Here is a 26,542-nt window from a genome sequence, read left to right as displayed (position 1 = left end):
TGCACTGTCCATGCACTTGGCATGGGCAGTGAAAGGGCCCCAATGGACAGCCCTGTCATGCATTTCACTGCCCAAATTGTGGGCAGTGAAATGCGTAACGCTGCTGTCTCACGCAACGAACCACAATATTGCCGCTGGCTCGATTACGAGCCGGCATCAAAGTTGTGGTAATTTTTACAATGGGCCAGTGGGCAGAAATGCTGTTTTCACCTGCTGGCCCAGCGGAAAACTCCTAATAGGGTGGCTAGCATACCACCAGCACTGGCAGTATGCTGGCTGCAGCAGCTTCAGCGGTTTACAAAAAAGACCACTGAAGCTGTAATGAGGGCCTATGTTTCTTATTTATTGAAAGTGAAGTTAGATTTTGTAATAAATATTTAGAAAAGGTGACTTTTATAATGTAGTCTTTTCCATGCCTATAACTACTGGATGCTACTTCTCATAAGACAGCCGGGAGCAGCCCAGCATATGCTTGACACTAAAGAGGTGTGAAAAGTGCTCCCACACAGAAAGGTTTTTGGCATAGTGCTGGGATGGACTGGGCGTGGGACATTTGATTCCTATCAGCCTAAAAAGAATAGTTGCAAGTTGGTACTGAAAGCATTTTTGGGCTTCCAGGTCCTCCAGACCCATAAGGGGAATCTTGCAGCAAAGATGTAGGATTTTGATGCAACTTCATCAAGTACAGCTTCATGCACAGGAACTTCATTAACTTGAAAGTGACAGTGATGAGGCATACCTATTCATAGTTTTACAGAGGGACCTAAAGAAAGGAAAGCCTTTGTCTACAAGGCCTGTACTAGCGATGCTCGCTATGAACCCAGTGGAAGGGAAGCTAACTCCAGAAATGGTTTGGAGTGAACATAGGCATTGCTCATTTCCACACTTCTCAGGGGACACAAGAGCTCTGAACAGAGTGAAGGGTCACTTCATCTTGTATTGTAGGAGCAAGATGCAATATGGATTAGTTGCAGTAAGGCAAACAGGATATGCTGCAAAAGCAGGGAGGGTTAACTCCAGGAACTTTTCCCTATGGCTATGGTGTACCCAGCAGTTACCCCCACCGTCTGGGTAGTGTCAATCATAAATAAGGCACGCCAAGGAGCCTGCCACAATTTCTGGACAAGCAGAAGATCAAAGAAAGACAGGGACTGCTGTCTGTGGTTTGGGAGGAACCCTGATAGACTCCACCTGCTCCCTCTTATATCCAAGACAAATTAAAAAGTGGACTCCAAGGGTCAGTTGGCTAACTTCCAAAGTGACAACAGGGCTACAAAAAGGTGCAAGAGGCCTTTTCCAGAAATGACCAATTGACCAATACTAACTGGGCTTGGGTTGGACCATGGTGGTGGCCTCTGCTTGAGTGCTGGACCCTAAGTGCTTTACCTGAGTCCATAGGAGCCTTAGAAGGTACCCAAAGGAGCTGCTCCACAAACCCTGAAAAGTAGGACTTCCAAGTGCTCTGGATCCATCAGGTGGACCCTGCAGCAAAGGTGTAACATTTTGATGCAAGTTCATCAAGCTTCAGGCTTGCCCAGCTGGACAATTTGGAGCCCCATAAAAAAGATGAAGGTGGTCATTTTGAACACGGCGGGATTTCCCGCCGTGTTCAAGCTGGCGATCCTTCCATCGACCGCCAGCCTCCTGGAAAACCCACCGGCTGTATAATGTTTTCCCTGCCAGACCGGCAGGCGGAGACAGTGTCTCCGCCCGCCGGCCTGGCGGGGAACACGGCTGCAACATTGAGGGCGGCTCAATGTTGGTGTAAATCGGTCAATGACATGCGCAACCGGGGCCTGCCCGGGGGCCCCTGCACTGCTCATGCAAAGTGCATAGGCAGTGCAGGGGCCCCCAGGGGTGCCCCGGGGCACCCCATCCGCCAGCCTTTTCCTGGTGGGAAAAGGCTTGAGGCATTTGAAACATTATCCGCAGGGTAGCACAACTTCCCTTGCAGATGGTGTTTCATCCCGCTGCCAGGCTGCCTGGCGACGGGAGCATGGCGGCAGGTGACGGCATCCATTTCATTATGTGGCAGTTCGGCCCGCAATGCCGGCTGGCGGCTTCAGCCACCACTGCCGGCATGGTGGGCCAAACCACCATATTCATAATGACTGCCTAAATCAGAAAATAAAGTCTTTGACTAGGATGAACCTTGTTAGACCTGGCATCCTTTCGGGTGGACTTCCCCAGACTTTTTGCCTTTCACCTCCTGTTTTTTGCTATATGTTTTTGCTGGCATTAAGACTCTGAGCACTTTACCACTGCTAACCAGTTCTTAAGTGCATGTGCTTCTCCCCTAAACATAGCAATATTGGTGTATCCAGTATTGGCATATTTAATTTAAATGTAAGTCTCTTGTAAAGTGCTATTCCATATGCCTAGGGCATGTAAATTAAATGCTGCTAGTGGGCCTGCAGCACTAATTGTGCCACCCACTTCAGTAGCCCATGAACATGTCTCAGGCCTGCCACTGCAGAGCCTGTGTGTGCAGTTTCACTGCCACTTTGACTTGACATTTAAAACCTCTTGCCAAGCCTTAACTATCCTTTCCTTACATACAAGTTACCCCTAAGATAGGCCATAGGCAGCCCATAGGGTAGGGTGTGATGTACGTCAAAGGCAGGACATGTATTGTTAAGCTATGCATGTCCTGGTAATGAAAAACTCCTAAAGTTGTTTTTCATTACAGTGCGGCCTGCTTCTCTCATAGGCCTGCATTGTGAATTCCTTAATATACTTTTAGATTGTAATTCCTGATCAGAAAGGAGTTGCTGCATTATGTTTCATATCATTTCAATGGTAATCATAAACTCTCTTTACTGGCACAATCAGATTTATTATTACTATTTTAGAAATGCCACTCTTAGAAAGGGGGTATTTCTCTCCTATCATTGCTCTGTGTGCCTGACAACCTGTCTCCAATGCACTTCTGGTCTGGGCTGGGTGACAGCTACATTTGTGCATTCCCTCGAGGCACTCACAACATGGGACACTCAGCTGCATCTGCATTCATCTTCATACTGATGGGTCTTCTGGAGCTGGAAGGGTGGAGGGGAGCTCACACCTACACTTCAAGAGGGAAGTGCCTGTCCTCACAAAAAGAGGGTTGTTTGCCCCTTACTGATAGTCTGGAACCAGGGCTGGATTGATAGGGAGACGTGCGCACTCCAGAAGGATCCTATGAAGTCATTCCCAACATCAGAGGCACATTTCGGTATAGGTACTGGGGCTCTGACCCCATGAAATCAGTACAATACTGGACCTGAAAGAAACTATGCTGGAGCAAAGGCTGCTGTGCTGAAGGATTGCAATCTTGCTGTCTGTGCTGGATTGAGCCGTCCTGCTGCCTTGCTAGAAGGCTGAAGGACTAAAAGCAACACCAGAGTGTCTCCAAGGGCTTGCTGGCTTGCCCCCTATTTTCCATGAGGTCTCAGGGACATCAAATACCTCGCTACCGTTTCCCAACCATGGGACTGAGATCAGACCCACACGGTCCATGTATTTCTGTGCTGCACTCCTTGCATCCCCCAGTGGAGCCTTAATTACCATAAAGGAGGCATATTGGCTTCTAAAGTTAAATTAATTCACATTTGTCAGAAATGTTACTATATTCTAAAGCACCGTTTGGATGTATTTAAAAGTGCATAACTTTATTTCTACTGATTGCATTTTTGTCGTTTTGGTCAAGTTTACTGTGACAAATATTTTCTATACACAAGGGCAATGCACATCCTTAATTTCAGGCTTGCCCCGCCGGATTATTTATAGCTCAATAAAAAAGGCAAAGCCAGAAGGTAAAGTCTTTGACCAGGATGCAACTTCTTGGATTATTCAACCTGTATTCCATCACGGTGGGCCTAAAATGACGCCTAGGTCCATGTCTATCAATTCCGTAGACTATCATTAATACTTAGGCTCATATTTATCAAGGTTTTGCATCACTCTTGTGCCACGCATGGGGGCACAAAGGGCAACACAAAACCTAAATGAGATTTACCAAGCCACACAAGGTCACCATGCATAGCCCTTCATGGCTTGATAAATCTAGTGTAATCCAAGGCAGTGCAAATCGCTGCATTATGATACTCTGCAGCAGAGAGCTGTGCCATGGGTGGAGTGTGGGTGTTCCCAAGCATACACCCATGCATTCTGACACAGTCCCAAATTTACCAACACTGGCACACCTGGGAATGCATCAGAATTGTATGCCACCCCACCAGGTGTGCAACAAGGAGAAATATCTTTATCTCTCCTCGTTGTTTCCTCTTTCTAAGCGTGCTGTGTTGTGCCTCTGAGAATTGTTTTATGTGCAGGAGAGTGTCATTTACTGAACAAAAACAATCCTACCTTTAACCTGCCCCCTCCGAACCATGATGCAAAGGTGCCTGTGTTGGCGCTAGGCAGTAATTTGTGTGTCCGTGCAGGCAGGGAACAGGAACATAACCATCTATGTGCACTACTATCCTATCCATGGTGGTAGAAAATAGTATCACTAAAAAACAAATTGTTCACCTTAGGCAGTTTTGGTATGGGAGAAATGTATTCCAACTTTAAAATGGTAGTTGTCATGTCTCTGACATCTATATCTGCTGGTTATCTAATGAGATTTCGGTTTTCCTCTATAATCTGAAACGCCTTTTTTATTTCCAATGTTCTTTTATATCAGTACCTACTGAGAGTTGAGCAGACATAGGTTGCTTTTTCTAGGTAAGCAGGGTACAGGTGATTAAATGAGCTAAGAAATAACCCGGGCTCACAAATGGGTTACTCTCCTGATCACATTTATTTAACTGGGCCTCACTGTTTATTATGTCCTTGTCTGCAATATGAAGGGCCAATGCGAAGAGAATTTTCCTTTCCACATAGTTGTAGACACAGTTGATAACCACACCAGATCCAAGGAAACACACAGAAGACAAGTCTCCTGCGCAGTTGGTGTGTGACGCTCCGGCAGTGCAAGAGGCTTGTAAGTATGCCCCCTAGGGCCTCATTTACTAGGCCCTAGTGGCACAGTGCACCACCAGAGAATGTATTTTGATGCTCCAATGGCACAGTATGCCAGCCCATATTTACGAGGCAACGCAAAGCCACCTTGCTTGTCTTTCATGGCCTTGTAAATATGGACCCCTTTTACGCATAACACTGCATGAAAGAGGCATTCCATGGGTGTTTCTTGATGTGTTCCCATGCAACACCCATGGAACTCGAAGGTATCTGATGCTTTGCCAGATTTACAATGTATCTGATTCTGACGCCACCTCAGGGGAGGCATTAGAATGACACAATGGGGAGAAATATCTTTATTTCTCCCCATTTGTTCCACTTTCTATGTGTACTGCATTCTGCAGCACATTTAGGGTCATATTTAAGAAAAGTGGCTCAGCCCACAGTGCAGTGCCACTTTTCTTGAACCCCTTGGCTCCATGGTGGTAGTTAGGGGTTAGGGGTACTAGCATCAGAATTTTTTATGCTAGTCCAGAGCTTTACAGGATTAGCGTCAAACATTTTGACGCTAAACCTGCAAAGCCTATTGATGCCCATTGCAATCAATGGTGTGCCTCTGCCTCTGAGCAGGAGTTAAAAGTGCCGAAAAAATGATGCAAAGAAATCTGTTAGATTTCTTTGTTCCATTTTTTCAGCCCCACCCACGTGGGGGAATGCCCCCTTTGTATCCATTATGCCTGGTACAGGCATAGTGTGGTGCAAGAGGTTACAAAATTGCACAATGAATGCGGCTGTTTTGGCCTCGTGGGGCCACATTATCGTAAAAACAAAATGATGCTAATGTGGCGGAAGGAGGCACTAGGGGGCTCTTAAATATGCCCCATAGAAAGAGGTAAATACCTCTTGTGATTGTTTTTGTGCAGGATGGGGTCCTGTAAGGGTGTAAGGGTGCAAGGGTGCCTGAATTGGTGCTAGGCAGCAATCTGTGTGCCAGCACAGGGGGCAGAGGACAGAAATGTACTGTATCTTGTAGGTGCAGCACATTTTTGCCTTTACCGGTGGCGCAGGGCATCATAGCAAAGGTACTTGCTGCGACCTCCCTGCACCACGGGCCTTGTAAATGAGACCTTTAGGGGCATATTTATACACTGTTTGCGCCAGAATTGCGTCGTTTTTTTTTACGCAAATCCGTCGCAAAGCTAACTCCATATTTATACTTTGGCGTTAGACCCGTCTAGCGCCAAAGATCTTGGAGTTAGCGTCATTTTTTAGCGTGGACACCTACCTTGCGTTAATGATATGCAAGGTAGGCGTTCCCGTCTAAAAAATGACTCCAAGGCATGTGCGCCTTATTTAAACTCCTGTGCAAAAATGGCGCACGGGAGTGGGCGGGTCCAAAAAAATTACGTCCAGCCGCTTTTGCGTCATTTTTTTGCGCCTGGTCAGGGCAGGCGTTAAGGGACTTGTGGGCTCAGAAGGAGCCCAGAGGTGCCCTCCCATGCCCCCAGGGACACCCCCTGCCACCCTTGCCCACCCCAGGAGGACACTCAAGGATGGAGGGACCCATCCCAGGGAACTTAAGGTAAGTTCAGGTAAGTAATATTTTTAAAAAATTTTGTGGCATAGGGGGGCCTGATTTGTGCCCCCCTACATGCCACTATGCCCAATGACCATGCCCAGGGGACATAAGTCCCCTGGGCATGGCCATTGGGCAAGGGGGCATGACTCCTGTCTTTGCTAAGACAGGAGTCATGTCAATGGAGGGTGGGAGTCAAAAAAAATGGCGCAACTCGGGTTGAGGCAGATTTTTTTCTCGGACCGACTTGCCCCATTTTTTGACACCCAAGCTCCATTTTCCCCTACGCCGGCGCTGCCTGGTGTGGGTCATTTTTTTTTACGCACACCAGTCAGCTCCGCAGGCTAACGTCATTCCATAAATAAGGCGCCTGCATGGCGCTTTGGAATGGCGTTAGCCGGCGTTAACATTTTTGACGCACAACTGCGTTGGCGCAGTTGTGCGTCAAAAAGTATAAATATGGCCCTTAGTTTGTCTGAATTTCTTAACACTCCTCAGAATATTCACTTTGTGCACTACGTTCTGAGCCAATTTCAGTACTACCACAGCTCTTCAATGTTGAATCTCAGATATTTACATTTAGGTGTCACAGACTACAGTGATGACCAACGGAAACTGTGTGAATGTATTACGGTTATGTGGAATAGTTGTTTGCTAAGGATGGAGTCATGAGCGCCTATACAAGGTCCCTCTGCATTGGGAACATTAAGATGATCAGGCAACTTAGCATTATGGGAGGCCTACGATAACAATTGCTATACACTTTATTAAACAAAGCATTGAGGACACCCAGCTGTGTCCATACTTCTACAGCCTTTAACATTCACTATCATAAAAGGGAAATTACGTGTTTTGGTGCCTAAATCTGAGGATAGGAAGTACTTATTTGGTGGATCGTGTAACAATAACAGACACATGGGGGTATGGTTTCACCATAGAAACCAACATACAAAGTTTGGAGTGGGACTTCTCATTTGTGCTTGGCATTAGCCGGAAACCAGGAAATTATCTATAGATTACTGGTCACATTTCTGGTAAAAACTCCTATTTTCGCCAAAAGAGTGAATGTCAACTAGTTTGTAATAGGAACCCGAATGTACAGTTTTACTGAAATTCTCCATGCAGGGAACAAACTACTTGATTGAGGGGAGATATGTGACATGCATGTGAATGTAATTCATGTTTGCCTCCGCCTCACTACAAGTGCCAGTCGCTTTATGATGCAGTTCAAACATGTTTGAAGACAAGAACGAATGCGTTTGAATGAGTATCGTGCTACTAAACCAGGAGCCATAACAAAAGGCATACTCAATTCTCAGTCAAAAGAGTGAAAGGAAAAAGTAAAGGCTAAGAACGTTTAAAGTAAAGGCTTCTATATAAAAATGAGTGTTGAGTTTGTTGTTGGACTTACATTTAGAGAATTCACAAACTTTACATTATTTCAAAGAATTCTTCTAATATTTTTTACCATAAAGGATTGCCAAAGTGTACCCATCCTTTCATAATCATGCATAGAAGTTAATTGTAACTTTTTTTTAATTGGGAAACAAAGCTCTTACCTTGCATCACTCTCATGCAGACTTGCCTAATATGCTGATCACTCGGTTCTCTGCCCTAAGGTACAAAACAAAATCAACATGTACTATATAACAAAGTAAATGATAGCATCTAAAATTAAGTATGTCCTAGTAAAATTCTACTTACAGCTGGACCCTGACTTCCTGGAAGCCCAGGAACTCCTTGTTCACCCTGCATACCACGCGGTCCAGGCGATCCTTGGGGCCCTTCAATGCCAGGCTGCCCACGACTTCCCTCAGGGCCACGGTTGCCAGGTTCACCAGGATTTCCAGTCTAAAAAAGCAGTTATTGCACATTAGACACTGCATCTGAGACATGCACCATGATATTATTTCAGCATTGACAACAGAATGCACATCTATTGCAGAACTTTAAAAAATGATTAAGTATAGTAGCCCTGTGTGTACAATATAGCCTTAGAACCCGCCGTAGCGGGCTCTACCGGCCATTAAAGGCTTGCTCCCGCGTTAAAGGCCCGAGCCGCTACGGCGGGTTCTAAGGCTATTAGAACAATCTGCCACTCAGGGCAGAATGTTCTATTAAATAAAATAAATTCCTCATGAAGCCCGAGGGGGTTAAAATCCCCTCGGGCTCCGTGAGGCTTTGATCACAGCTGTTGCTGTGAACAAAGAGAACATTGGAATGTTGGCTCCGGGCTTTTACCGACCAGTAAAAGCCCGGAGCACTCCATTGTCTCCAATGGAGCTGCCAACATTCCAATGTTCTAGTATAATTGTAAATTCTGATAAAAGAATTAAAGTGTTCAATGATAATGAAATGTCCTCATTTTGGTTTTGACGGAGATAAGATTTGGAAGGTAGAAATAATATTGCTTTTTTCCTTTCCTTTGAATGTTTTTTGTTGCCTGCAGAACGGCTTTGGCGGAAATTAGAATCCATGCCTTAAACGGCAACACTGTGCAGGTTCTTGCCAGAAGTGTTTGCTCTTACCGGGCAAGGAACTGAAGGACGCTTATCCTTGCTAATTGTCATGGATGCTACGTCTTTCTGGTGGTCTCTGATATATGTTTCTCTGAGTTCCAAAAGGAAGAGAAAAATAATACTCAAAGCCAAAATAAGGGAACAAAATAAGCATCTCCCATTTGCTGCCTCAATCACAGTTCTTGACTAGTAGACACCATGAGTCATAAATATATAAAGATAACACTTGCTTCTCTAGGCACATTTTACACCGCTATAGGCCCGCTTCACGAATAAACACTATTCGACAGGGCAGGCATTGCTGAATAAACTAATTAATTTATTTGGCTAAACTGATATTTTAAAACAAACGAAACTTACTCAGATCTGAGCCATGAGTTTTATTCATCTCTGTGAAGTGCAGTGTTATCATACTTGGAATATTTTAGAAAAAGAACCACCTGGCTGCACCCTTTTCTGATATTATATCTACTTTAAACAACAGATTTCAAGGGTTTTTACTGGAAGAGAATTTCCAACTTAAAAAGTTTTGGAATTTATCTCCAGAGCTTTCACCTCTCAAAATGAGAAATGTACAACTTGTGAGCAGTGGAATATGAGCTGGTTAAACAAGAATGGCGTGCCAAGCTCAGATTAAGACATTTAGGTACTTTTGACATAAAATTGATAATTTATTTTTCAAGTGTGAACACTGATTTTGGTATGATTACAACACCACGTGCAAGAGGCTTGAAAGAAGGCCTGGTGGCTATTGCAGATTACAATTGGGACATGGCAGGCACAGATATTGGTTTTCTATAGTTATTATGTACCAGAAGTAGAATATAGCATTCTCTCTTTTACTGTTTCAAATAAACAGCCAGACTAACCTCGCTGAAATCTGACAAGATTTATTTAAGGTCTCAAGAGAATTAAAATTTTCTCTCAGGAATGGTGATGTGTATGTCATTTCCGCAGAGTAATGCTGTGACAGCCGCATTAGTGTTTGACCCTGAAAACTAAGAGCAGGATCAAGCCACCATTATTTCTCTCCTCCATCTGCCCCTGCAGTTCAATCTCACCATCTGACATCTAAATAGGGACTCGAGTTATTTCACGGGATGAGTGAAGACACATAGCAATAGCAGCCCAGAGCAAATTCTTCAGGACAGATCAGACTAAGAGTACATTGGGACTTATTCCCAACTCAGGAGTTCTTTGTCTCTAGCATTACAGTGGCTCCCGGGATGTGAACGCGACTCAGCGCAAACTTACAAAAAACAGCCCACATTTATACTTTTTTAGCACCGCATTTGCGTCATTTTTTTATGCAAAAGCGGCGCACACTTACAAAATTCAATTATATTTTGTTAGTTTGCGCCGCTTTTGAGTCAAAAAATTATGCAAATGTGGCACTAAAAAAGTATAAATTAGGCCCTACAATTGTATTTTGTAAGTTTGCACCGATTTTGCATAGAAAAACGACGCAAATACGGCGCTAAAAAAGTATAAATATGGGCCCAGGTTTATGGGAAAAAATCCGGTCTATCATGGTGTTCTGACTATGTGCTCTAAAAGAAATCTTTAAAAAACACACATGCTGACTCCAAGCATATGGTTATGAACTCTGGCTGTCCTCCCACAAGTCTTTAACAAACAATGGTGTTCTTCAAGGATATTCAAATGGAGCTCTATCCAGAGACATACAGGTATTTTCCAAAGGAACGGCTGAGAAACGCCCACTGAATATTCTTTATAAACTCATTGTCTGGCAGCAGGGCCGGACTGGGAACCCAAAGCAGCCCTGGCAATTTTTTCAGACATGCCAAGTGCAGGCTGGAATGGAGGGTGACTGGGTTATGCTGGATTGCTGCTTTTGTTACCAGGAGGCGATATTGCAGCACCATTGCAAGATCGGCCACCAGTAACAAAACCGGCCCCCGCCCGTCAAGCCTCCCAGGGAAACGTTCGATGCCTGCTATGGCCAGTAAGGCACTGTCTGCCAGTATAACCAATGTGCTATAAGACATTCTTCTGTTCCACCGATCATTTTTTGATATCCATCTAAGCCTTCCCTTTCAAAGATGCCTAAAACCCCCAGGGCTGTTAACCCTGCCTAGTCTGTGCCATAATTGCACCCATTTACCCTGTGAACACAAGCTCTTAGTGCAGATTGTCCAAGTTTATAGGTTATACCACATGTACATTATAATTACAATTTTCAAGGTTTTTGATACACGGGTCTTAACACTGAAACACTTATAAAACAAGCATTGCAGTGTAGTGCATCACAATAATTTTTACTGAAATATCATCTAATGTACTTACAGAGCCTTTGGCACCAGGAGGTCCGACATCACCCTGAGCAAATTTAAGAACAAATATTTCAGAATTTACGTTTGCCTTATGCCCAATAAGATGTGCAGAGATACAGATTATTTCAATTTAGAGGAAATGTTACTGTTTTAACTTCTACGGTAAATGAATGAATTTTCACTCATTGCATATGGATCCCTTTCCCTTGTATCTTCGTGATGGTACAGCAGAACATATCAGAACAGATGTTTTCATTGCAAAAAGTCATGCGTTTCAGCCCTTCAGTATGTACAAGATACAAAAGGGCAAAAGGCAGAAGCACCAAGCTGCTGAAACACTCACTCTCGCAACAAGTTGAGAAGGCACTCTTGCCTGGCAGACAAATGGTAAACTACGAATAATAACAGAACACATTTCTTGCCGCTATACCATCAAAGTTTCATTTTCTAATAGTTGATATTTCTCTGGGAACAAAATAATTTAAGTGTCTTTAAACAACTGATTAATGGCAAGTAAGTACAGTTGCCATCAAAAAGACTAATAGCGAATTACTATCTAAAAGTCTCCAGGATGCCTTAAAAGGAAAAAGCCACTAGATGGCAGTATACACCAACTATATAAGTGTATTACTGCCCCCCCCCCCCTCTTCCCTCACCTCCCCAGTAAGAAGGCAATTAAGCATCCCTGCAGTCTCTGGGAGAGGGCAAGAAATAGAGAAAAAATTGTTCTTGAAGCTAGAGAATGGAATTTATGGTATTTGCTCCGCCAACGTAGGCCATTAATTAGCATCTGCACCAAGGGCGAAAAATAACTTATAATATGAAAAGAAATGCTTTCAAAGTCTTTTCTTTATAAATGAAGAGAACATTTCCCCTGACCCTCCACGTTCAAGTCTGCTCGAAGTCTAATTATTTATTTACGTATTCTCTTATCTTAATTTTAATAATCTCTACTGGCTACTGCTTATCATCTTTTTGCTTAAGATTTGTCAACGACAATCAGGTACATCAGGATCCCCTCTAATATCCATGGGTGAGCGACTCCCCATGTTTAATTAAAAGGGTCTTTGTACAGAATGTGCACATGGCACTCACTGGAAAGGGGGGATTCGAAGGGAGAATTGAGAGTTATGTATCAAAAGTTAATTTAGACAGGCTGAGACCATTATCGTCTTACCCACTTCAACCTAGCATCAGCAAGTACGGTTTAATATGTCTACAGAAAAAAGTCTTTTAGGTAACCATGGGGCCTATTTACAAGAAAGTGGCGCATTAGCATTCATACACCATTTTTCTTCCGCCCCCCTAACGGCACCATGGGTGCGCCGTATTTACAATACGGTGCACCAAGGTGGGCAATACCACAATAGTGTCAACATTTGTGGCGCTATTGTGGCTCTTTGTTTCACTAGCCCAAAATATGTTGACGTTAGTCCAGCAAAGCACAGGGAGGCCAATAGGAGATTATGGGTGCATCATTTTAACGCCTGCCCTGAGCAGGCATTAAATATTACACCAAAAATGGTGCAGTGAAACCTTGTAAATTTCACTGTGCCATATTTTTGGGCCTTCCTGCGTAGAAATGCCCCCCTTGAATACATTGGACCAGATTTACAAGGCCCTTGCACCTCCTTGTGCCACATTAGAGTCATTTTTTTATGCTAATGTGGCATTAAGGAGACCAGTCCTCAGCCCCATATTAAGAAAGTGGCGCAATGCTTGCATTGTGCCGCTTTGTAACCCCTTGCACCACATTTTGCCTGCGCCAGGCATAGTGTATGCAAGCGGGGTGTCCCTGGTTAGAAGGCCCAGAAAAAAGCACAGTAGATCAGTGTGTAATTTTTTCCAACATTTTGAACGCCTGCACAGGGCAGGCGTTAAAGTGACAGACCCATAGTAGCCTATGGGCCTCCCTAGTGCTTTGCTGCAGTAGCGCCATAATTTATGCACAAATGCTGCAAAGCGTCAAAATAGTGTCATATATTATGACACCATTGCCCTAAGTACGGCATGGCGTGCCGTATTGTAAATACGGCGCACCATGGTGTCATTAGGTGGGGCAAGGGTGACACAAGTAAAGTGGTGCATCGGACCGATGCACCACTTTCCTGCAAATCTGGGCCATTATGCCTGGCCCAGGCATAATATGGCAAAAGGGGTTACAAAGTGGCGTGGATATTGCCTCCTTAATGCCACATTAGTGCAACAACAAAAAAATGACGCTAGTGAGGTGCGAGGAGCTTGTAAATATGACCCCTTGTTTAAAAGGAAGAAAAGAAGCTTCGTCAATTGGCCTCTTTATGCAACAAGGCATTCGTGCAACTATTTTGAACGTACCTTAATTGTTTAATAGAGTGCCGGTAGAAAGCACAGGCAATGAGCTCCAAGCACTGGCTTGCAGTCGCAGAGCGACACCGGCAATTGTGGTGGTAATTCCAGCCGTGGTTGTAATTCCAGCCTCTGTAAGGTACCCTTGTGAGGGTTTGCGGCGCTCCTGGTGAACCATGATTTTGTCTTTAGTGCTTCACGTGCACTGAAAAAAGCAGCTTTGCAGGCATTGTGTAATATTTCAATATTACCACTAGGTGTCACCCTAAGGAGCCTTACTCACCTTACAGAAGCACCGACCCTGCACTATGCAAGTCGGCACCGACACAGCCTCTCTGCTTGCAGTGACTGGTTCCACGCAGAGCACCTCAAGCCCCCTAGTAGGGCTTCTCTCAGGAAAGAGTCAATGTTGCCTGCGCCTGCACCACCCCTACAGTGGCATCCTTTCCTCTTCCCGGAAGTCCACTATAGGTTTTGCAACAAAGGACAGAAGGCTGCCTGTGTATTTTAAAGTAAAGTTTTTTTCAAAGAGGAGTGCTGGGGCGCACATTCTGCAAGTAACCCATGTTCAGAGCTAAACTGGGATCCCCAAATCTGCTTGAATGCACCCATATGCATAAATAAGAGCGAAAGAAAACCCGAAGGAAGACAGGATGGAAGAAGTGAAGGAGAAAGGAACGAGGAAGGGCCAGGAGAAGGGAGCGAGCAAAAGCAAAAAAGAGAGGAAGAAACAAAGAACGAAAGAAATAGAAGCAAAACGAAATAAAGGGAGGAAATGAGGGGAGAAAGGGAAGAAATAAGGAATGGAAGAAGGAAAGAGGAAAGGAAGGACCAACGTAAAAAATAAATTAATTAGGGAAGAAAAAGAAGGATGGCATAAAGGAAGGAACAAAAGCAAAGAATTAAGGTAGAAAATAAGAAAGGAGTAATCTTACCTGATCGCCTTTTTCACCAGCAATTCCTTCTTCACCGGCTGCCCCCTACACAACAAATGTTGAAAACAAATTTTTAGCATCGACTCGGGACTTCATTTATCGGTTTCTTGACTAAAGTTTATGGCTACGATTATATTGATGTGTCCAAGTCAGAGGAGTTCAAAAATACTGTGTAGCACAAAACACACACAAAACACCCACCTGTTCTCCTGAGGGGCCTGGCTCACCTACTCCACCCTAAACAGAAAATGACAAACCAGAACAAATCAATAAAGACACTTTACAACACGGCAACACAGATTATAAATCTGAGAATGTTAATTTCTAATGTTAGCATTCCTCAAGAGTTGAACCAAGTGCTGCTTGCAGTGGCTTCCAAACACACTCTTCTGGGCAGTTGCCATAGTGGTCTTCAGATGGTAACCAACTACTTACTTTGTGTCTTTGCAGGCATCATCCATGCCTCTGTGGTGCTCGTGTATATGAGTAAACCAGCAGGCCTTGGTAATAGATGCTTGTTGTGGTTGTGACGGTGTACCCCAAGGGATATTGTACAGGAGTTGTGACTGATGTTTTGAGCTATGGCTTTAGTGCACTGACATTACAGGGGTTTTCTGTAACAATCACAGAAACAACATGTACAAGACACTGTGCATATTGGTTTTATGTAGACCTGCTATATATAAGTAGAAAAATGTTAAGACAATAGGGCCCATATTTATACTTTTTTAGCGCTGCATTTGCGTCATTTTTTTACGCAAAAGAGGTGCAAATTTACAAAATACGGTTGTATTTTGTAAGTTTGCGCCGATTTTGCATCAAAAAACTATGCAAATGCGGCGCTAAAAAAGTATAAATATGGGCCTAGGTTATATTGTTTCTTAAGGAGGACAGAGGCATTTGTATGGTATGGTATGTTGAGTTCGTCCAGGCACTGGCCAAATGGGGGAACTCGGTACAAATGTCAGTTAGTGGAAACCTTTAATCTTGGTGTCACTGTTAAGAGGCTCTTCAGACCATTCCTTCTTTACTTCAAACCCTCATAAATTCTTGTCTTCGTAAATTCCACTCATAATCATCTCCTTCCCTCATCAATCCCTCAAATTACTTTCTGCTGCAGCAGCTTTCTAAGCTGAAGGAAGGACGTTTTTTACGCCAAACGCTTCCTTTTACTGTTTACCAGAATGATTACTGTGGAGATGGGATCTGGCAGTTACATAGGAATTAAATTGAGTAATTTGTTGAAAATGTTACTCAAGCAACCATTTCAGTATGCATTAGGTTTACCAGCATTATTACCCAGATCTCAAAAGGCATAGGGCTAAATTTATCAAAGTGTTGCATTGCCCTTGTGTCACACAAGGTATGGCAACGGCAATGTAACACTAAGGATAGATTTACCAAGCCACACAAGGCCACCTTGCGTGGTCCTCCAGTTCTTGGTAAATGGAAGGCCGCTCAAGTGGGTGCTTTGTGTTAATCTGCCCCAGGGGGGGATTACATGGATGGAGCATTGGCGGTTCTCATTCATCCACCCATAGATTTTGGCGCATTCCTAGATTTACCATGAGTGTGAAACCTGGGACATGCTTCAAAATGCTATACCTTCCCTGGGTAGGTGTAACAGGGTAAAAAATCTTTATTTCTCCTAGTTTTTCCCTCTTTCTACATGTGGTGTATTCTACAGTGCACACAGAAAAAGCCTCAAGGAATTGTTTTGTGCAGGGATGTGTCCCTTCCGGCACAAAAATAATCCTTACACTATGCTGCAAGAGTATCTGCTTTGGAGCTAGGCAGCCAAAAGTGCACCCAGCACAAGGAGGGGACGGGAATCACCATATGATGTTAAATATGGCACATTCCTGCCCTCTCTTTCTCATTCAACACAGCACTGCACGGTCCCTTCCTGTGTTGCATTGTGTGAAAGTTTGATAACTGCTTCCAACTATAACTTTCCAAATAAGCTGTAAATATTGTTACTTCGAAGGACAAAACGTATACCAACATCAAGGTAAACAGCTAGAGGTGATTCTGCAATGGCTTACCCCCTGATGTAGACATATGCACAGAGACCATTCATAAATTGCATAAAACAACAACAACGAAACTTAACAATGATCTTGTGCAACTCACTGACGTGTTCAGTGACCATATAGATGAATGGGGCATTGTGCCTTCAAATTTTATTTCGTATTTATATTATTTATTTATTTATTTTTATACAACCTGAAATATGTTGACATACGAATTGGAGGGTGCCTTTAGAGCCCAAAGTTTTCAAAAAGATTCATAGCTCCTGGTTTTCGGGAGTTGCTATACCCATCGAGGCTGAGTTTGTGTCACTGATGTCTGGCAATGTGACTGAGTAGGTCCTAGGGAGATGTCGGGGAGCAGTACCCTGTGACTCACTGGGTGGCAGAGCCTGACCCCTACAAGATGTTGGGTGTGAGCCTAGTGAAATTTCCTAGGGCATGTACAGGTGCTTACAAAAGATAAGGAAGAGGGAGAGTCTGGTGCTTATTGTAATTGCAACACAGATTTATGGATTTTATGGAATCTATGGGGTAAGGGAAGAATGCTGCTAGATTTGCAGGCCACATGTTTTGGAGTTTAAATTAGATCAAACTGTTTGTTAGGTGGCATGGACTATGATACAGATTGGGCTTTGTGTTCCATTTAACTGGATTGTAGTTAAATGTGTTGTTGCATCTTTTTGTCAAGTAACCTGGTTTTCCACCATTTGTTTCACAAGATAGAACATTTTTTTTTAAATCTTTCACTTTGCTTAACCATCTGTTGGAGGCTTTTCATTTCGATTTCCACTTCTTCCTAGTTGCGGTTGCAGCTAGTGTTTTGCAATATTTGATTGTAGGGCATACAAGAGAAGCCGGGCAGTTCCACCTTTCTCTGGGGTGAGTGCAGTGCATTTGTTGTATTATAGATGTCTGTCTGGTTTACCTACTTTGAGAAGGAGAAAGTGGTTGGTTCTGGGAAGTGTTTGCTGTGAAGAGTGAGGAATGGTTTATATTGGAACTTTCGAGTCTGATCAGTCAGGGATCTATCCAAGTCTATGGTTTTAACTGAGTGTATTATACTGAGGACACATGGTTCATGCATTGCCATATCAACCACTGAGCTAATTATGTAAAAGATTGGGGGTGAGGTTAACTGTTGTAATACACACCCAGAAGATGGTGCCCTTTTCAGTCATCCATCTTTACATACCTGATCTTATGTACTCTTACTTTCTTATGTATGTATTTACGCACCTGTGCTACCACAAGGCTATCTAAATAAACAACGCTATGCAAGAGTATTGCACAGGAACAGGGGAAAAGGGTGAAAGAGCAATAGAGGACAAAAGGATATTGAGAAAAGACTTGAAACTGGGTATAGTGGATAAATGATAGAGAAAGATTGTACTGAGCATGAGGGAAACATGTTTTTTGTGGAAAGAAGGAGCAACAGAAGACAGTTGCGATGTTATAACAGTTAACATGGGAGGGTATAAGGCGAGAAATGAGTAGTGATCTTGCAAGGTGAAAAAGTAAGTGAAGGGCATTGACAGGAGCAACTGTTTCAGATGATGCTAGAAACTAATATGTGATGAGATATTCTTATACTGCACCATGGTAAATTGGTGGATTTCACTTTTTGATCCCGAAATAACTGTTTTCCAAAACGTTACACCATTCATTGAGTCGTATATTATACTGTCACTCTTCCTCTGGAAAATGTATGACATGCCCACCAGGATGCATGTGCAGTGTGAGATTGTTCCAAAAAGTGAAAAAAGGGAAACTTTTGTCCCACTAGAGGGAGAATCTTCTGATCTAGGTTTTTTTTTATGAAATGTATTTCTCGTGAAATATTTCTGCTAAAAAATGTTTCATTCATTTATTATTTCTAGTGAGTAAGTTAGGGGCATATTTTCCTTCTGTTGTCTTCTTTTATGTTATCGGCCTCCATCGGCTATCCCACTGTGCAATCCTTTAGTATTAAGGGGGTCATTCTTACCCCGGCCGGCGGCGGAAGCCGCCGGCCTGGCTGGAACCTCCAGAATACCGCTGCGCGGTCAAAAGACCAGCAGGAAACACCCTTCCATGAGGATGCCGGCTCCGAATGGAGCCGGCGGAGTGGAAGGGGTGCGACGGGTGCAGTTGCACCCGTCGTGATTTTCAGTGTCTGCGTGGCAGACACTGAAAATCTTGGTGGGGCCCTGTTAGGGGGCCCCTGCAGTGCCCATGCCATTGGCATGGGCACTACAGGGGCCCCCAGGGGCCCCACGACACCCGTTACCGCCAGCCAGGTTCTGGCGGTCAAAACCGCCAGAACCAGGCTGGCGGTAAGGGGGTCGGAATCCCCATGGTGGCGCTGCTTGCAGCGCCGCCATGGAGGATTCCCTTGGGCAGCGGGAAACCGGCGGTACACCGCCGGTTTCCCGTATCTGACCGCGGCTGTACCGCCGCGGTCAGAATTGCCCATGTAGCACCGCCAGCCTGTTGGCGGTGCTACCCCCGGCCTCCACCCTGGCGGTCATAGACCGCCAGGGTCAGAATCAGGCCCTAAGTCTCACCTACAGACAGCTACAGATGTATGTTGTCAAATTCCCTGCTGAGTACAATACCAAAAGGTTTAGTGACCTTTGGGACTGCCCATTGCTTATTTGTGGTTGGCTTCTTTATCAGTCCCACTTGCAAGCTTCTTATTCAATGGCGTGTATAAGAAAGTACCTCTTTTTGCGTGGTCACCCCAACATTTTTGCCTTGATGCTGCTGTCCGCACACTGGGGGTCAGCTGTCCAATCCCCAGTATATGTGTGCTCACCCATAAAACATGGTAAAAGTGTTGTAACACCTAATTGGCATATTTAACGTCCTGATAAGGCCATGATATATAGTGGTGGAAATACCCTAATGGCTTGAAAAAGGTTAAGTGTCATCTGTGGACTGCAGCATATGTTGTGCCCTCCACTAGATTGACAAGGAAGACAACACTTCAGGACTACCTATGTAGCCTGACTCCTGCAGCTTTTAAACCTGCAGATGAACCTGTCAATATAATCATTTTAGACAGAAAAAGGCCCTTCTCTAAATATTAAATATGCTACCCCTCAATAGGTCTTGTTGCCCATATGGAAGGCTGCCTAGTATTTAAATGTGATGCATGCAAGAATTTAATGTTGTCATGTACCAAGAGTGGCTATTCCCCCAAATCTATTTTAACTGTAAGGGGCTGCAGCTGACTATGGAGCTCAGAATAAAATCATAACCCTGCTATCTCTTGTTTGGAAGAGAATACTGGAATAATTCAAACACTCTTTTTAATGGTTATTGAAAATGACGCTCAAAAGTGAATTCAGATTTCTATAAACAATTGAGATGAAGTAACTTTTAAAATGTTTTAGACTTTGCCTGTCTGAGCCTCCAGTGGGTAAATTAGCATTAGCCTTCTGGCAAATGGCCCTGCCACTGCTTCCCCTTGATGAAGTGTGAAAACGGCTCAGAGAGCAGGAACAATGGCTTAGGCTTTTTCACAAGAAGACCTGAATTTGGGATAGGTGAGAGTTATCAACTCAGGACAGCCGGTAAGGATCCATGATCTTCATTAACTTGAAATAGTCCAGGGTGACGCCTGCTGAGTCATAGTTAAGAGTGACCTTGGGAAGAGAAGCCTTTTATTCCATAGGCCCAATGTAGTCAGCTTGGCACCAGACCACTGGGAGGAGAGCACGTACCACAACTAGTTTTGTGTAGGTGGAGAGGAAGGAGCTGATCATTTCTCTAAACACAACAACATGATGTGCTGCAGAAGTGGGAAGGGTTGTCTCTGGGAACTTTTTTCTCATTGATTAGGGAGTGCCCAGGTGTCACCCCTTCTCATTGGCTAATAAAACCTAGAAAGGTAGCACCTCACCCAGAGCTCATCAGAATACTGAGAAGAACAGAAGAGGACTGCTCCTGCTATTTCAGACCTGTGTAGAGATCTGAAGGGCTGGACCTGCTCCCACTTGTACTCAGGACAAAGTAGTAGACAACAAGGGTAAGTTGATTAACCTATATGTGTCTACAGGGACACAACAAGCTGCAAGAGGCATTTTTCCTGAAATACCCAGCTGACCAGTAGCAACTGGAAGTGGAACTGGAAGTGGAAGGGACCCTAATGGTGGCCTCCGTAGGAGTGAGTTCTGATCCCTAAGTACTGTTTCTGAGGTCCTGGGAGCCCTAAAAGTGACTTCCCTGATCCTACTCCCTTTTGCTCACCCACCATCTGGTGCTGACTGCATCCGTTTCCATCATAATCTATCACCATCATATTCTTTTTGTAAAACAGATTGTTTTTATCTTTGTTGGAGGGCTTAGCAGCTCCCACTTGCTGTAGAACCACTCATTTTTCTTATACGCTTTTGCAGATATGTTTTTTAATTCGCCTCTCCAATACTGGTGACCAGCATCTTGGAGAAATAACTTGAGAGTTTAAAAAGGAAAGAAATGGCTAGCTCATAATGAAGCCTACTTGAGCATGTATGGTCACCCATGAGGACAAGTAATTGTCATCAAGGCTGTGGCAGTTTGTTTTTGCTTTTGCCAAATCTTTTTCTTTCTTGACAATGTGGCAAAGCATCAGCTAAAAACACTGGCAAGGCCAAAAATGCCAGGTCACACCAGAGAAACATGAGACTTATTGGCTTTGCCAGTGCTTTCCTCTTATAGTTTCGGCACTGTCCAGAGTGCAAGTGTTTTTTCCCTCCTTCTGTAGTATGCAGTGTCCCCTTTACTTCCCAGCCTCCATGCACTCTCTCCGTGTTGCTGTAATTTGCCATTGCTCTTCCATTATACCCACCCCTTCTTTCTCACTGTTACTCCAAGAATTCAATGATGTTAAGTTGCTTCAGACCATCCCTGGCTCTTCCATTGCTCCTTCTCCAATCACGGTCTTTTTTTTTTTTTGCTTACTTATGTTCAGGGGAACCAGCAGCTGCAATTTGCTGCCAGCGTGCTCAGTCCTTGAAAGTGCACTGTCACACACTCCATTTTTTATTTTTATATTTATTGCTACAAGAAAAAATGGTCACCATGCTTCACAACCCGTACATCCTCATGCATGTGACGCATGCACTCGTATATGTCATCATTCTGGGGAGGTAATGTTGTTAAAAAAAAATAGGCACCTTAACATTTTGATGCATACATGCACAAGTAATTTGTATGCACTTATACATGATCAGACTGGGTTTGTTTTCATCTGCACAAAATCTTTTCTTAGCCCATGGAGAAGTTCTGTGTCAGGGAATCAAGCAGACACATGTTGCATCGGTGGTACCAAAGATCTCTGTTAACTGGTTATTAAAGACTGTCTATCTGGACCACTTGAAGGTATAAGTTCAATAGACGTGCATGAAATACTAATGAGGAATGCAAGTCTCTTTTCACGCCCACCTTCCCCATAAAGATAAGAGAATTTACCTGAAGGCCTCATGCCGCAAACAAGAAGTTGCAATTGAAGGAGCATATTTACTTAGAATCAGGGATTTAAGTGGGATCAAAAAGGAGGAGAAGGGTTCTCTAACAGTGTCGTGGCCTAAGTAATTAGGGGTGTGGATTAAACACTTGTGATTTCCATTGTGTGCCACCGGACTGATATTTTGGTGCCTCTCTGAGCTTTTCTTACATCCAGATAGATAACACCGCAGCTGTACCTGACAGCACCCATGCAAAGTTTGAACAATCTTGAGAAAACAAAACTGGTATCAAATATTATGCCTGCAGCCTTAGGAATTTCAGATTTGGCTGCATGATTGAAACCTAAAACCTTGATGTGAGTCTAACTAGACTGAAATGTATTTTCTGTACCTGGACCAGGCTGAAGTCTCCACATTGAATTCAGTGTTTACCATGGTCACAGGACAAACAGGACATCGCGTTCCATGTACGGTTAAGAGATTGTAAATTCCTTTAAGGATTAAGGGGGCTTTTCTGTCTCATTACCCGTCATGCCAGTAAATCCAAAACAATTCCTTTCAAGTTCTAATCAGGAAATCGCTCCCTTCACCTTTCAGCCGTCTATAGAGCTGAGACTCCTCTGGTGATTGCGGTTTTACGTCCGTCTTTTAAAATATTTATTCTTTCGACCACGGCATTAATTTAAATGACATGTAATTACAAAATCCTAATAACTGGCCAATCTTGTGAAGAAAGAAAAGATATGAAAAATTCAGAGCAATTCATACATTATGAATGGGGTAATTTGGGAAGACTGCAGACCTTCTAAAAGGCAATGAGCACGTTACATGTATGTCTAAGAGCAAGATTGCAAAATGACATAACATGATATATATGACTGTGTGACATTGCCCTAAAATGCTCGCCCGTAAATCTCTTACGTCCATCGCATGAAGCACAGCACATACAGCAGAAGAATCTCACACACAACAGAAGATACTTTTACACTTAGAGGTATAATACCGCCATAATAAACACTGCACACCTTGTATCAGGTGAATTTTGTGAGTGGATGCAAAAGCATAGGGTTGCCGAAAAGTAAGTTCAGGGCCGAGTGAGGGGTGAACGGAGAATGAAAAAAGTACATTTTAAACAGGACGTCGGTAGTTATGTCACATTAATAGTAGCTGAATTTGGTAACGGCATGATTGCCCGGTATAAACATGGACTCACCCGGTCACCTTTCAGTCCAGGAAGACCCGGAGGGCCTGGCAGTCCGATGAATCCAGGAGCGCCGAGCGGACCCTAAACAGACACAAATATTTTAAGTTATAGTAAGCTCTCGCCGCCTCTTTATAAAATAAAACAGTGATTTCGGAAAGCCATGTCACGCGTGAAAAACATTTGATGCTTCGCTGTATCGGAGAACCATTGGAGCCGAAGGTAGCTGACACCCCCTCCCCACATGTGTTTTTTTCTCTGATTCCTCCTGCGACCAGCAGTCTCCCTGGCTCACATTCCAGCCTGAACAGTGGTCCCTTTCAGACCGTGGGCCTTTGACGGTGGCGCGGCTTTAACTGTGTCAATACCGCGTGTGAAGCCCTGAAAGGGGCCATTCACGCTGCGTTTCATTAGTTCCAGACCCTCAGAGGCAGAGGGCCTTGTCCTTCCCTGGTCTTTTATAGAAGCGTCTGATACACTGGTGGGTATTTGAGACTTCAGTGAAAATAGTTATGCTTACTGTGAGATAGGCTTTTGTCCATCATCGTATGCTCATTTTAAATCTAGTTTTGACCATTGTCATCAGGCATACTCTTGTGGAAAGCTTTAATGGGATCTCCCTTGGGGGTATGAGCATATGGGAGGCACACATGCATTAAGCTGCCTTCTCAGTGGTCTAGCAATGCCAATAAACTCGCTCATTTGTGTCCTTACAGCTGCGAAAAAAAGAGAAAATCGTTCCTTACCAGTTTTCCTGGTGGGCCTGGAGGACCAATGGGACCTGTCTCACCCCGGTCACCCTGGAACACAAAGATACGGTTAACAAATACAAAATAAGGACCTTCTGGGTAGGCATTAAACGACATGGCCTTGCAGCAAAAGGTTTATACAGCGAAGCACCATTTTTCAAGGAACGTTAGGATCATTGCAAATATCACAATAATTGTCCACAATTTGAAGCGCCCTGGTGCATGTTTATGGCAAGACAATGAATAGTGAGAGCGCTAGACATCAGTCCACACCCATCAGCCATTTTGTGAGTGAGTGATTGACTTTGTTTTAACTTAGATATGTATGTGTACTGCTTATAAAGCATACGGGGAAAGTCTTGTGTTGCCTAAGAAATGAACTACCACAAGCACTAAAAAGCCGACTGCCATTATTTATGAGCGTTAATTCATAAGTATTTCTGATCTACACAAGCATAAATTGTCTGCATTAGGGAAATGGCGCTTACTAACATTGCTAGAGTATATCTGTCCTTTCCTGTGCCCTATATGTGAACATTGAAAATGTCTCCTACTTTGATGGGAGCGCACCCCCCCAAATAATGGAATGTCACCTTGAGATTGAGCCGGCGCTACATGGGCGCCAGCACTATCTGTATTTCCGAAATCTGTAGCTACAAGCATCTGTGACTCCTTCTTTAATGGCAAAGTGCCCCGTTGCAGCTCTATTGGCAATTTGACAATACCTTTTTTGATAAGCAATCTTTATTATGTGCATAATATTTGCAGCAGAAATGTGCAATTGTACATGTGTTTCTTTTAATTCTATTTTCTTGCCATTTTTCCTTACTGCACACCATCTTCCTCTATATCATATGAGATGTTCCCTTCACAAGTTAGAAGCACACTCAATCCTGTGTTTTCAGTAGTTATTTTACTTGTGTTATTTTACTTGTGTTTCCAGAATCCCAAATCGCAATTGCACACTGGTTAATTTACTTACTACCTTACTTACTGCTTAACCTAAATGGTACTCAATCTGCCCTACTAGATGATTTTCCATAATCCACGTTTCACTCTTGGGGTCTAAATAACTGCATATCCAGATTTAGATTATTTTTTGAGCATCTAAATTCTGCCCACATTTCTGTATATCAGACCCAGGTTTCTTAGTTTCATAGATCAATAAGAAGGGCAAGAGGAATATATGATTATAACCCCTCAAGTCACTGCTAACAAAGTTGGAATAAAGTTGCACTTCTAAATGTGTGTGTCTACACAGCAAGATTTCTCATTAACATTCTTTATTAGACTGTTTTTTATCTATCTATCTATCTATCTATCTATCTATCTATCTATATATATATATATATATATATATATATATATATATATATATATATATATATATATATATATATCAACTATGTTTCATTAAAACTGGTAGCCTGCCAAAGGGAATATTCCAGAGTTTTAGGGCAGTACACATTGTTATGCTTTTAGGTAGCTTAGATATAGTTTTGCATATTTGTAACCAGACACGGATGGACCAATCAGTACTAGCTATGGCAAAAACACCTATCCAAATGGCTATTCCTACTCATACCAGATTTGGCTTGGTGAACACTGATTGCCATTTTTTTCAGATATTTGGGACTCAAAATATAGTTTACACAGATGACACGTTTTATGTATATCTAGAGCAATGTTACAGTGTATTGTTATATTTACTTGCAGGTGTCCCTACTTATATTTATGTATACAAGTAGGTGCCTCTTTCACCACCTTGCTTAACCACACCATTTAAGTGGTAGAGGTTATGGATGTTTTGAAGAAACCTACCTGCGAGGAGCCTGTGCTCTCGAACAAGCAGGCTATCTCGCCCTTGCTGGTAGGCGAAATAATTCATGAAAATGCAATGAACAAAAATTAAGTTTGCTGATGACTTTTTTAGAACCTGGCCAAAATGGGTTTCTTCCAGACCACGAAACGTCATCAATATTTGTGAGTGTGTTAGTCTCTGTAACCTTTTCGAAGTAGTGGCCTTGATCTTGTTAGACCTTTTAGTTACTCTCAATATAGTGTGCCAAATATCTTCACCACTAGACTGCAGAGAATTATAATAGCTCATTCCACTTGCCACAGGTAGGTCGCCCTGGAGCATCTGTCATCTTTATCCATCTGGTTTTCATCCAACGACATTTGTGACTCCCCAGGGCTCGGCATAGAGTTCTACTTTGTTTAATACATTTGATCAACTTCCCTTGTCATATTGATTTGCGCCTTTGGCTACCCCCTTCTATTGCCATGCTGAGAACATGGACATTTTTTGTGGTTGGTCCCCAACAATGAGGTTCCATTTCTGATTTTCATAGTTATATTAACTGATGTCATTTCCTGGATGGGAGACAAGCTTCTCCAATTTAGAAAGGACAAAACCAAGATCATGATTTTGAAGACTCCCCTATCATCTGGACTCACAATAGAAGTTTCATCCTGGGATAATCATGCAACTGCAGTGATTGAGATGTGGCTTTTTTATGTATTGCGATATT

General features: G+C 43.3%; 1 protein-coding gene across 1 annotated transcript in view; it reads right to left on the bottom strand.

Moving 5' to 3' along the window:
* Nucleotides 1-26,542, bottom strand: part of COL9A1 (collagen type IX alpha 1 chain) — a 297,653-nt gene that overhangs the window by 33,414 nt on the left and 237,697 nt on the right. Inside the window, exons 29-35 of the mRNA XM_069235721.1 lie at nucleotides 24,006-24,059; nucleotides 23,272-23,343; nucleotides 14,798-14,833; nucleotides 14,597-14,641; nucleotides 11,347-11,379; nucleotides 8,225-8,371; nucleotides 8,080-8,134 (exon numbers count right to left, since the gene is read on the bottom strand). Of these exons, the coding sequence (XP_069091822.1) occupies nucleotides 8,080-8,134; nucleotides 8,225-8,371; nucleotides 11,347-11,379; nucleotides 14,597-14,641; nucleotides 14,798-14,833; nucleotides 23,272-23,343; nucleotides 24,006-24,059 (442 nt within the window). The remainder of the gene's footprint in view (nucleotides 1-8,079; nucleotides 8,135-8,224; nucleotides 8,372-11,346; nucleotides 11,380-14,596; nucleotides 14,642-14,797; nucleotides 14,834-23,271; nucleotides 23,344-24,005; nucleotides 24,060-26,542) is intronic.

Source organism: Pleurodeles waltl, chromosome 5, assembly GCF_031143425.1.
Source record: "Pleurodeles waltl isolate 20211129_DDA chromosome 5, aPleWal1.hap1.20221129, whole genome shotgun sequence".
NCBI lineage: Eukaryota > Metazoa > Chordata > Amphibia > Caudata > Salamandridae > Pleurodeles > Pleurodeles waltl.
This window is presented reverse-complemented; position numbering and strand designations above follow the sequence as displayed.